At 41.6% G+C, this 12,907-nt stretch overlaps 1 protein-coding gene across 1 annotated transcript in view; it reads left to right on the plus strand.

Annotated features, from left to right (window-relative positions):
- The window catches only part of lamb2 (laminin, beta 2 (laminin S)), a 41,879-nt gene that overhangs the window by 5,843 nt on the left and 23,129 nt on the right, over window positions 1–12,907 (plus strand). The window contains exons 3-4 of the mRNA XM_044038386.1: window positions 9,073–9,245; window positions 9,646–9,781. Of these exons, the coding sequence (XP_043894321.1) occupies window positions 9,073–9,245; window positions 9,646–9,781 (309 nt within the window). The remainder of the gene's footprint in view (window positions 1–9,072; window positions 9,246–9,645; window positions 9,782–12,907) is intronic.

Below are 12,907 nucleotides of genomic sequence, written 5' to 3' on the forward strand. Positions count from 1 at the left end.
GAACCAGCAGCTATTTTGATCATGAATTGATTAGTTTGAGTGTTTTTAATAATAAACGTAGCGATTTTACAGCTTCTTAAATGTGGATATTTGCTCCGTTTAACAAAGAGATCAATAAAAACAAAATCATTTTGGTTTATAGACAAAAAAAATCCACTTTATTGACCAAACTATTTGATTAATCCAGAAAATAATCAACAGTTTAATCTATAAAGAAAATAATAGTCACGTTGCAGCCCTGAAATACTCTTTTTTATTGTGTGTGTGTGTGTGTGTGTAGTTACTGTATTTAAACTCAACGTTATGGGATGATGATAGATTAAGGTTTCCAAAGAATAGTTTTCATTGTTTTTCCTGTTCTCGCTCAGGGGGAAACATCAGGTCATCAGACCTCACACACACACACACACACACACACACACAGGAAGTTCAATTCCACCACGTACAGTAACAGTCAGACGGTGTAATTACATAATTGACTTCACAGAAAGAGCAGAAGTAATCTGTTGTTTTTGTAATCTTGTAAATATAAACCACTGATTATTTCAATGCTGAATGAGCTCAGTGACGCACACACGCCTGCACTAACGACAGGTCCCGCGTGAGCTGTAGCCAGATTTTCTCCATCACGGACTCTGATTAGCCCACAGAGCAGCGGACACATCTGCGTCTCCCGAGCAGCTGCTGAGCAGCAAACACACACACACACACACACACACACACACATCGTAATCCACAGCAGCTCACTGTATGAGCTGGTCACAGCAACATCTGCTGCACATGTGTGCTTCACGGATGGCAGAGTGTCCGCAGTGGGCAAACCGAGGTGAATTCTACAGATTTGTGAGTGATATGAACTGAGATTTACCCCAAGATTTTTGACATTGACTTATTACTTTTTAATTATATCAGTGAAAATCTCTGCTGTAAGTTTAACAGAGAGGTCAGGGAGACTGAAAAAGGCTGTTTGACATTATCTCTGTCACAATGATAGTCAATCTTAATAGTAATTGCAGACATGTGGGAATTCAGGCTGTAGAGAGATAGAGAGAGAGACAGGACGGGCAGGATTCCAGTCCTGATCCACTGTCCACCTGTTGCTCCCGATGCCTTGTTTCATATTTCCTCTCCAGCGCAAAGTGACTCAGACGTCTCCAGCGGGGATGGGACAGGAATGTGAGTGTGTCTCCTCCTGTGAGACCAGCTGCCTCGCAGTGCCAGGCCTTGTTAATGTAACAGCCTGTGTAATGGCCACTGTCTGGCCTCACTCACTGAAGCCCTCTGTGTGTGTGTGTGTGCGTGTGTGTGTGTGTGTGTGTGTGTGTGTGACAGCCGCACACTCTGAAACAGCTGAGCCTCAGTCAAAAAAACATATCACGACAAGAGTTAAATAATGAATGGAAATACAGTGTTTACATTAATCATGACATTAATTCTAAAAGATCCAGCGCTGTGTTTGTAATAAATTTAAGATAAATACACATAAAAGTTAGTATTGCTTTTCAGTACCAAACTCCATAGAGAACATTTGACATCATAAATGACACAAACTCACCAATATTAGGCAGCAGTAGACCAGCAGCTACTGTGCACCCATGAGCTAAAACTGCTTATTTTCTCACTGGACTTTGGTACAGGGGATTGAGCAGATTACAAACTTCAGGCTGTTTAATGGTGAGATAATGCTGCAAACGTGTTCTTAAATCATCATAGACTTAAACTGGCATAGATATGTAGTGGTTAAAATTGTTTTACACTAGCGTGTTCTCAGAAGTCTGAAGAGAGTGATTTGAATAAGTGTAGTAGTTCTGTGAGAAGGGGTGATGAGGCTTTGTTGATGTTCTTGCTCGATGCAAAAAAGCATTTAGGTATAAAGTGTATAATCCTGAATGAATCAAATAGGCAAGACATTCAACAGGGTTCATGTTGTCAGCTGACTTTGTATATGTATACAGATGTCTGTTTTAGGGTAAAGCTTAATAAAACACAAATAAAAAAAACAATGGGGCCCAGGATAGATCCTTGTGGTACACCACAAGAAATTTAACTTAAGTCACAAAAATACAAATACACACATTTGGACAAAAGTTACAGTCTGTGATACATCAAGTATTAAACTGACTTTTGTTAATAAATAGTAATCATATACTGGAGTTTGTTAGCACCTCTCACTCTGCCACTGCCTTTCATATCACACCATTTCATGACCTTAATGAAATGAGACATGACATTAAGGTCGACGGCTGTTGTTGTAAGCGAGGCCCTGTGATTTCATTAAGGACGGGAGGATGAAAAAAGAGAGAAGAAGGTGAGAGGCAGTTCAGAGAGGGGCAGTCTGAGGAGAAGAGAGCGATGGTAGCTGAGACTAATAAAGAGGCGAGGAGGGAGGAGAACAGCTGGATGTTTGGCTGAGGGAGTTGACCGTCCATCCGTTAAGAGCAAAGCAAAGAGAGGACGGAGACGAGCGGAGGGACAATGTAAACTCGTTAGCAGAGAGGAGTTAAAAATAAAACGGCTGTTGACTTTACTGTAGGTTTTAAAGTCACTGTGTGATGGTTTCATTTTTGTATGTTTGAGTGTTTGAATGGTATATGCTGTATCGGATCAGAGTTTTCGGATTGGGATGTTGACATATTTTTGTTGTGATTATTTATATAATGACAGAAATAATTGCAAAATAATTGGGTCTGGCTGAGAGGAGTCGATATGATTATATCTGTCACATTTCTACCAATATCTCTTCCATGTCTTATCCAAACAACGGTACTCAAAGTAGGTGCTGCACACACTGGAGCTCTTAGTTCATCACCTGCCAAATCAAGCGAACATTCTGTTCACCCAACTGTCTAACTGTCTGTTAGTGGGCGCAGAAGCAGCGCTCTTATGTATCTGTCACATTTCTACCTATATCTCGAGCATGTCCTATCCTAACAACGTCAAAGTAGGTATCTGTGGTTGTCACCTGCCAAGTTTGAGGTCTGTCAAGCATCAGATACGTGATGGACAGACAGGGGAATGGAATATCCACTGCTGGGGTCAGAAGTGACGCTTTCAGAGATATATCTGTCACAACAGAATCCCAACAGCCTGTCAAGCAAACATTAGACAGTTATGTGACAAACAGACAGACAGACGGACGGACGGACAGACAACTGTGTCGCCTTCCAGTCCCACAGTCGCATCATGTCAGGCATGCAGATCATCAGCTGTGTGTCTGTCTGCTCACTCCTAACAGGGCAGTCTCTCTCTCTGGCTCTAACCAGTGCTGTCATCGCAGCAGTGCTGTCTGTCCCTGCTGTCTGTTGGTTTCCTGCATTGTTTACACCGGTCCATGTCACAGCAAACTGTGTGTCTCGCTGGCTGCTTCCAGTGGAATGTGACACACTGATGGCACATCCACACACACACACGGATACAAATGGCTGTTAAATGAAGGGAAAAGCAACATTACACGTCTTTGTAAGATGTCAGAGAAGTGTGAGTTTACTGCGTCTATAAGACATTTGATGTGGGTGCTGTTAATGTAAAACCTTAAAGGTTGTGTAAGATATAGGATAAGATATGATAATATAATCCTTTATTAGTCACAGCAGCAAAGACAGTAAAGATAACGGTTTTAAATAATGCACAAGCACTTTTACATCTATGAATGTACAATATTGAAAAATAGCAAAAATAAGAGCAAAAGTAAAGGTAAAGTTTGGATATGTTGTTGTTGTTGTTGTTGTTGTGTACTCCAGACACAGACAGACTGACACTGTCACTGTGGGAGAAGATAAACTAGAATACACATTAGGTGAAACCATTTTCATTTGCCAGATACTGAAGCAGAAAGTCTTAATTTAGTTTATTTATAACTTAAAAGTCACTAATCCCAGGAGCAGGCTCCTCTCTGTGGAGGTGGCCGGTTTGTTTACAGTAGCCCACAATGGACAAACTAAAACAGTTTTTATGAGTTTTTACTCTAAATGAAGGCTTCATAAGTTCTCCAGCACACTTGGAAGAGACTGTTGAAGATGACCACATGAAACTTTCCACACTGTACCTTTAATGCAGTTGTATGTACAGTATCATAGAAGAACATGTTTTCCTTCAGTATGGAGCTCATATTCTGTCGTAGTCAAAGAAAAGGGAGTATCAGGATGTGGCTAAAGACCAGCAGACATACAGTAGATATGATAAAACTGTGAGTTCTGCACCCTGACCCTGAAAGTCAGACAGACAGAGAGACAGACAGAGAGACTCAGCCTGGTCTGTGTCTCCTGATAATCACGGTCGACCCCTCTGAGATGCCCTGCAGGCTTCTGTATCTCTGGCTCAGAGTCAGGTTTCACCATCTTTTAATGATGTCACGCCTTTTTTTAAACCGTTATCATAGAATAGGTTTTACAACAGTGGGCGATTTGTCACCTGCCCAACGGCTTAAACAGCTGCCACAGTGATACTGTACACTGACGTTTATACCACTATGGGATAAAAATGACTTTCCCACGTGACTTCACTGCACAATCACACTATTTTCTATTGTTTTTGACACATCACTCGCAACAGGGCGTCCAAAGTCTGGCCCTCGGGCAGATATTGCACGGCTCGCAGCTTCAGTTTTATGATGGATTATTTACTTTCTTTGTTTTTTTTTAATGGCAGGTGTGAAGCGTGTTTCCACAGACAAATAAACACAGACAGAAAACACAGATGAAAGACGACAAGAAAACCGATGATTATACACAATCAGACATCTGCTCTGCCTCTCCGCCTCCACACACACACACACACACACACCTTTGATTGTGTGCCAATAGTTTCCAGAGTAGATATCAAGTTGTGACCGGTCTGTGCTGTGTCTCCGTCGTTCTCCTCTCACCATCACACCGACCATCTGACCTCCTCACTCACATCCTCTCAATCAGTCACAGTTTCATAGATAAGGATGAGGAGGTTTCTTTCCTTTTTTGTTATCTCTGTCACGTTTGTCTCTGCTGACACACACACATGTTAAACTGATGCTGACACTGAAAGTAATTTTCGCCATTTATCATCAAATTTGCACCTGCTTAAGTCTACGACACCTTGAGAACATGTTCTGTACTCTATCTCACTGTTGGACATCATTCTGTGACCGGAAATGAAAGTTTGTTAACTGCTCAGTCTTCCACACCAAAGTCCATAGAGAAAATCAGCATCTGCTGGTCTACTGCTGCCTCGTGTAAATCCGGATTAATTTCAAACACAGAATTCACAAAGTGATACATCTGAACTTAGGAAAGGAGGCAGTGATTGATCAATAACTCCTGTGTGCTTTTCTATATGAGGTGTAGATTTAAAATCACTTCTCTTCCATGTCCTGCAACAATGACCTGGGACACGGACGACAAAGTCTCATACAAACACACATCAAAACACCCTGACTATCCCTTTAAGACGGTCAGATTGTCACCTATTTGCACCTCTTATATGTACCATTTGTGAGAATGTGTTCTCCACTGTATCTCACCCTCAGATGAGCATTTTGTGACCGTGCATCAGAGTTTGCTCAGTCTGCTCAGTCTTCCACACCAAAGTCCATAGAGAAAATCAGCATTTTTATCTCGCAGGAACACAGGTGCTGCTGGTCTACTGCTGCCTTAGTTGATCAGTTTAGGTCACTTAGGTAAATTTGAACGAAGGATTTCCAAAGCCGAATTCACAAAATAACTTGTCTGAACTTAGTGAAGGAGGCAGTGGGTGGTTAAGTAACTCCTGTGTGCTGTGGCGTTAAATCACAGATTTTCCCTATGGAGTTTGGTGCAGGGAGTGAGCAGGTTCAGTTCAGCAGTGAGCAAATGAGGTGAACATGTTCTTAACACATTGTTAAGGTGGAGTAGATGACAGTGATACAACGTTTTCACTTCCGATACAATACCGATATTGATCCGATACAATATCAGCACAAATTATACGTACTTTAATGACTTATTTTGTATTGTGGAATGTTAGAATAGGCTTGATCAAGTGATATTATACTTAAACAGAGAACAGTAAGTATGAGAAAAACTGACCTTTATATTATTGTTAACCAATGGTTACATCAATTTTAACCTTCAACATAAGAATATTGGATTTTTTGCCATGTTAATTTCATACAGTCTATGGTCAATTTCATCAGGAGGAAAGTACCAAGTGCTAATGGGGGTGTTTTCAGAGCACCCGTGTTTCACAGGTAACAGCGTGTCTTCAGAGAACGCCCCCCTTGTTTTCACTATTTTAGATTAGCCCAACCCACACAGGGTGAGTGACTCGTGCCGCAGGTAAACCTGGAGCCCGGGGACCGGCCCCACAGACGTACTTAGCTCCGTGTGTGGAGCTTTAGGACACATTTAAAACACACAAAGCTCTTGGCATGGCTGGTTTTTGGGGTACAGTTAACAAACGGAGGCTGTTGAAAGTCAACAGGTGGCGCTGGTTTATGAAATAATGTTGTTTTAGCAGCTCACCTCAGGACGAGTTAGCGTGGTGCTAACAGCTAGCTGGTGCTCGCTGTGCGTAGCCTCTGATTTCAGAGGTTAAAGAAAAATGTTTATCCTCTGAAATAGCAGTAGCACACACACACTGTTGTTGTGATCATGTGATCTACATGCGTCCAACACGCAGAGCCCACGTGATCACAACGGGCGCTGCTGGATATAAGAGCTGGAGCGGAATGGACTGTTGTATCGGAGATTTTAGAGTCAGTCTGATATAATCGGATCGGGACATTTCTAGTCTCTACCTCAGACAAACACACTTGAAAACATCTTCATATCTCTCAGATTCACCCATTGTGAAGTGACCAAGTGCACACTTGATGCTTTCATTCACACGTTCATGTGTTAGTTAGGTTTGAGTGTGAGTCAAGTGCTGCGCGCGCCTCGTGGCGATAACACTGTCATTGTGACCAAGTGTGTGTTTTAACTGCCGCTGTAGACGTGTGTGTTTGTAAGTCGTATCAACTTCACTTCACTGGCACAGACTCTGGAGTCCACGTTCGGGCAAACACAGGTTCTTCTCTGTGAACGCCTCCTCCACACAGTTCCCAGCAGGCCTCCTGTCATGACCTCATCGCAGTGTCTGTGATTATATAGCGTGTCTCAGTCCTGAGAGAGTCCAGATACAGTCACCTGTTTTTCTTCATGCCTGGCAGCATTAAGTGTGTGATGATGGCAGACGCGCACCAATTATTGAAGCTGGCATCGTGTTCAGTAACAGATGTTAGATAGTTAGGTAGATATTAAAAATCTGTCAGTCACTTTGACCATTCCTGAATGAAAATTAACATTGTGTGCAAACACTGACATGTTAGGCCTGTAAGCTGACAAATAAAATATCACAATATTAAACCCAACATCAACATGAAAAGGCCAGAACATGTTGAATTGTGTCATTCACTTAAATACAGCGCTACAGAGCTATATTAAGTAAAATAAAAGAAAATATACATAACTATATATAATAATAGAAATCTAACAAATCTTTCTACTCCAATGACCTCATTTGTGACGCATCTGTTACCAGAAGGTGGCAGCAGCAGCAATTATTAAATGGACTTCCTGTGATGAATGTTTGCAGGGTGATTACATTTATGAGGTTTCTTGAATGCACCTCGAAGTTACCGACTCTCACTGTAAGCTGGAGAGCAAATTCTTCAAAGTCTTTGAAACATTCAATATTTCCCACATCCCAATCGACCTGTTTCCATTTCCCCTCAACCACGACCGACTTTCAAAAACCAACAAAACCACACAGTGCCATCACTAATGCTAGAGCTAATAAACAGAAATTAAAACGAGTGAATGGACTGTAAGCAACTTAAAATTATAAGAGGTTATTGCGCGGGTTAGTGCATAAAAGAGATTGAATTTATTCTTTTAACAATAAAATACTGTAGAATATGTAGATAAGCGTGTACTTAACCTGTTGCAGCAGCTGTGACCTGGAGTTTTAAACTGTGTCAGAGTGGATGTCTCACACTTGGGAATGTGAATTTAAAAAGCCTTTTAATGGGATTCACAGTATGTAGCAGAATGTATGAGCCGAGGGAGGGAGGAAGGATTAGAAACATCTGTTGTTAGCAGACTGAAGATTGACACTTTCCCAAACTCCTCATTCCACATTTTTAATTGCTACAGAGAGAGAGCGATGGTATGGAGTGTAGGAGGAAAGACTCATCAGGACGTCCAGTGGAATCCTCTGCAGGTTGTCATGAGAAGCTTATTAGGTTTATTTTAACTCCCACACAGACAGAGCTACTCAATCTCAGACAGAAACAAACAGAAGGTCAGAGGCTCCTATTGGACAATTACAGCTGTCAATCACACTGGTGTCCACTTTTTTTTACGGCCTACGGTCACACCAAGGCACCTGTGAGAGAACACTTTCACTTCACATGAAACAAGTCTTTCTTTTATTGTTTTTTCTGGCATCTCAACCTTTGTGTGACCTGCATTGGTTAGAGTCCAGATTTAGCCTGTTGCTGCCCCCCTTCACGTCCATTCATTAGGCCTCCTGTGGACAACAGAGACTGTTAACCCTGCAGGGTTTCCTTTAAAAAAACCCTTTCCTTCTTACTCAATGTTGTCCCAACATAGAAGGAGAGTGTGTGTGTGTGTGTGTGTGTGTGTGTGTGGTTGGTGGTCACTCAACAGCTCCCCCATAAACCCTTTGTACCTTGTTGCTCTTGACCTCTCAGTCATCCAGGTCATAATCAGTGGAGTTGAGAGGCGTCTTGTGACTAACGAGTGGGAAGAACCAGGTCTTTAACCTCTGATGTGGATACCGGTTTAGAGGCTTGTTGAGTTGAATGATGCAGATCGTGAAATCTTAAAACTTGAGTTTATAGTGGCTTTTTTCCATATGTCACCTTATCCTTGTTTAAACAACTAAATAAGAGCTGCTGTGAATTCCATTTACAGATTATCTTCAAATTATTCACCCCATTATGCTTCAGGGAATGCACTTGATTAGACGTACTCACCATCCTGCAGTTTCCCTTCCTCAGGAAGCGATACGATCGTAGAATGATGAAGTCAGTAGATAAAGTGGATGATGTTTCCACAGCCCTGGCTGCTGCTGCTGTTGTCCAGGAGCCTGACCACAGTCACGGCTGTGCCCACGGCAGCTGCTACCCGGCAACGGGAGACTTGCTGGTCGGTCGAGAGAAGAACCTGAAGGCGTCGTCCACATGTGGGATGAGGAGGAAGGAGCCGTACTGCATCGTCAGTCACCTGCAGGTAGGACAACCCGTCTTGTTTTCAGCAGGACGTCAAACACACTTACACGTAAATCAATACTAGGATTAAAAAACTATCTTTGGGAATGACCGACTCAGCATGTTGTGTTTGGTATTTAGAAGTCAGAAGTTTAGAACGTCAAATTTCCAACTTCACCAACATTCAAAAAATGACAATAACAACAATGGTTATCCTGACAATTTACTCCTTATCACACAATGTTTTCCATAAACACAGCATTGTTTCAAGAAATGTCTTCACTCAAAATGACGTTAAATGCTGTAGTACATATGTCAGGCCTGTACGTGGCGCTATAACGCTGCTTAAGAAGACTTTATTCAAACTAGTTTACATGTTTACAACATTTATAATCACCCTTTGACCATGTGACCCCCTGAAGGACGAGAAGAAGTGTTTCGAATGCGACTCCAGGCGACCTTACGACCCCGTCTACAACACCATCAACCACCGGATAGAGAACGTGATCACCACCTTCAAACCTCACCGCAAGAAGTCCTGGTGGCAGTCTGAGAACGGTGAGCAGAACCCCGGGAGTGAGGAGGTCCAATAGTGTCCATCCACACTGAGTTTCCTGCCAAAGCACGATCTGAGAATAGTTTTCTAAAGTCTTTGCCTGTCTTTAATCTCTCCTTACATTCTGTGGTGATTATTTGAAGTCTGTAATTATGAACTAAATATTTATAACAAACTGATCTCTGATCTTTAGTCTCGGAACATGTCAGAAATCATGTTCAACACAGCAATGTTTTCAAAAGCTTTTTGAATTGTAATGTTGATTCAGTTGAGGGTTTGTGAGTGTATTTTTAAACCGTCTCACATGAGTTAGAAATAGTGTCCCAGCTTCATTTACATGTACACGTTTGCAGTGAAGGTTTAGTTTAGTCTTTAAAGACTAAACAGGAAACCTCTGTCGGTCATATGACAAATGAATTGGATGATGCTATTAATAATTGTTAGTGCAGTGTCAAACATACGGTCTGCAGGCCAGAACTGGCCCACCAGAGGGTTAGATCCGGCCCGCAGGATGAATTTGTGAACATTATATCCTGTATTTTTCACTTCCTGTGACATAATATTTTGACTTTGTTCATGCGAGTAGTGCAAGTCTTCCCGATTATTACTAAACTAATGATTTGCACTGTGATCTGTAGGTTATAATACTCATGTGTAGACTTAGGCTTAATATTGTTAAAATAGCACTTATTTTAGTGTAAAACAAAGGGAAACATTTGGAGATCTTGTTGTTCATAAGTTATTATTGTGCTATTACTGTATTGATCAGAGGCAAGAGAGAGAGGAGCAGATGTAAGAAGATGATCAATGCAGAGATTCTTTATTTGGAAAAAGAACAAGATTCCATTTGTACAAGCTTGAAAAAGCAACTACACACAGACACACACACAGACACACGCTGGTCCTCTGAGCAGCTTAATAACAGGGTTGAAGCTCTGGTGTCTCGACATAGAGGAAGAAATGTGACGATAGGAGAAAGAAAGAAAGGTTTTTCCGTCTTCTTATGTGTTAAGTTGGGATCAATTTTATATTAGTAGCGATAATTGTGCAGAAGTCACACAAAATAGAGTTTTTAGTTTGTCTTTGAATTTTTGTTTGTTAAAAACAAACCAAGAGAAACTTAACTGAACTGTGACCGTGTGACGTATTTCCAAAGTACTTTTTTACCATCTGATTGTCTCGGCCGTCTCGCGACTATAGAGCTTTGTGTGGAGGTTCAGTCCTGGTGTTCTACGCAGTGATGACAGCACCGTCCATCACTGCACGACCAGAATACTACAGAGATGAAGAAGAAGGAGCACAGGAAGTGTAGAAAACTCTTTTTACGACCAGCTCTGTGACATTTCTCTGCTGGTGTCATGGCAGCGTGCACAGTGGTCCACTTTGATATGGATCACACTGGTTTGATTGTGTGCACTCGCTAATTGGAATGGGAGCTTTACTGGGACTGCAGGCCCACAAATACTCATTATAGAGTGTGTAAGTGTGTCAGAGAGGGAAACAGGTGTGTGTCAGTCATTATTTTTTCATGTTTATGACTTTCCACAAAACCTGCCCTGTTAAAAACAAAAAGCCTCTTTTCCTCTCTCGTCTCACTGAGTCACTCCCTTCCTTCTCTTTCCTTCCTCTTCCTTTGCCAGCTGTTGATTTGTGGTCTATTGTTTTCACGTACAATCGTTACTATAGTTAGAAAGCCAGGAGAAATCTACATACCAGCCACACAAATCACTTATTTATTATTAAAAGTGACGTTCTCTTAGCTGTAGGAAGAATATGCTGAGTGATGCTCTGATGACTTTAATGTCATGTAGTTTTAGCTTTGCCATCCTTCATGTAGAAAATGTAAGGCGGTGCATTAGTGGGAAATCATAGCTCAAATCATGGTTTTAAATAACACATAAAGGCTCATACCGAATTCAGTTCAATTCAGTTTGATTATTTATTATTACATTATTACATTATTATTACATACATTATCTCAAGGCTCTGTACATAGACAACATCACAACATCAGCAAGAGCAGAGAAACACAACAGTTCACACAACAAGCAAACACTTAAACGTAATTATAAATGAGATGAATTGATAACCCTGTGTTTTAAACTCTTGTTGGAATATAAAACAATCACAGACAACAAACGCCGTGTTCCGTAAAATTAGTATCTGAAGATACAAGTTGGTTAATTCTAATGTTAAATGGTTATTATAGGAATATTGTTGTGCGTTTACGTTGGTTTATTACACTTTCACGTAAGCTGTGCTCGGAGCCACCGACGTATTTACGTTTTAACGTAGTTGTGGAGCGGACTGCAACCACCCATAACAATCATCTCGGGTGTGTTTACGCCTGTTGATGAGCTCAGATTTCCGACAACCTCGCCACCCCTGAGAGGGTTTGATCACACACACCTGTCACTGTAAACTTTCATGACGGGGCGTGAACGTCTTTTCAATGACTACATGTGTCAGGAAAGCCGTGTGTGCCACACACATTCACACTTTCATCACCTGCAAATGTTAAACGTGGGGATTCCCCCAGGATAGCGGGATGACAGCAGCACAGTGATTTGGTAAAACATGTAATTGTGGTAGCATCTGGAAACAGTTTTATATGTTTCTTTAATTTATGAAGCAGATGAAAGAGCTTGTGATTTAAAAATCACAGTGTTTAGTGTCACGCGGCGCGGATTTTAAGTGTCCGCATGGCGGAATGGAGGGGAAGTCCTCACGGCTTTGTACTGAACAAAGAACATGAGTGTAAGTGAGTGGCCTTTCAGAATGTTTTGTGTTCCGCAGCTCAGGAAGTGTGTGTGGACTTTTTTCCGACGTTTGCCTGCTCCATATTTCTCCTGCCAAAACCCGCTGTCTTTTCCAGTCGCGATGCCAGTCCTCGAGCCAAGAGCGCGGCGGCTACTTCACTTACCGTCACAAACAACAACTGTAGTAGTCTGCAGTTTTGTCATTAACCAAAAGGAGACTTGAGAATATGAGTGCAAATGAAGCAGGAGAATTTGGTTTTCGGACGTTTTAATCTCTATCGTTAGCTTAGGTGCCCAAAGCACAGTGTAAGTGACATGGCCAGTTCTTCATTATCTATAGCGGTCAATGGCAGCCAATGGGTTAAAAGG

The sequence above is a fragment of the Solea senegalensis genome, linkage group LG11, assembly GCF_019176455.1.
Source record: "Solea senegalensis isolate Sse05_10M linkage group LG11, IFAPA_SoseM_1, whole genome shotgun sequence".
Taxonomy (NCBI): domain Eukaryota; kingdom Metazoa; phylum Chordata; class Actinopteri; order Pleuronectiformes; family Soleidae; genus Solea; species Solea senegalensis.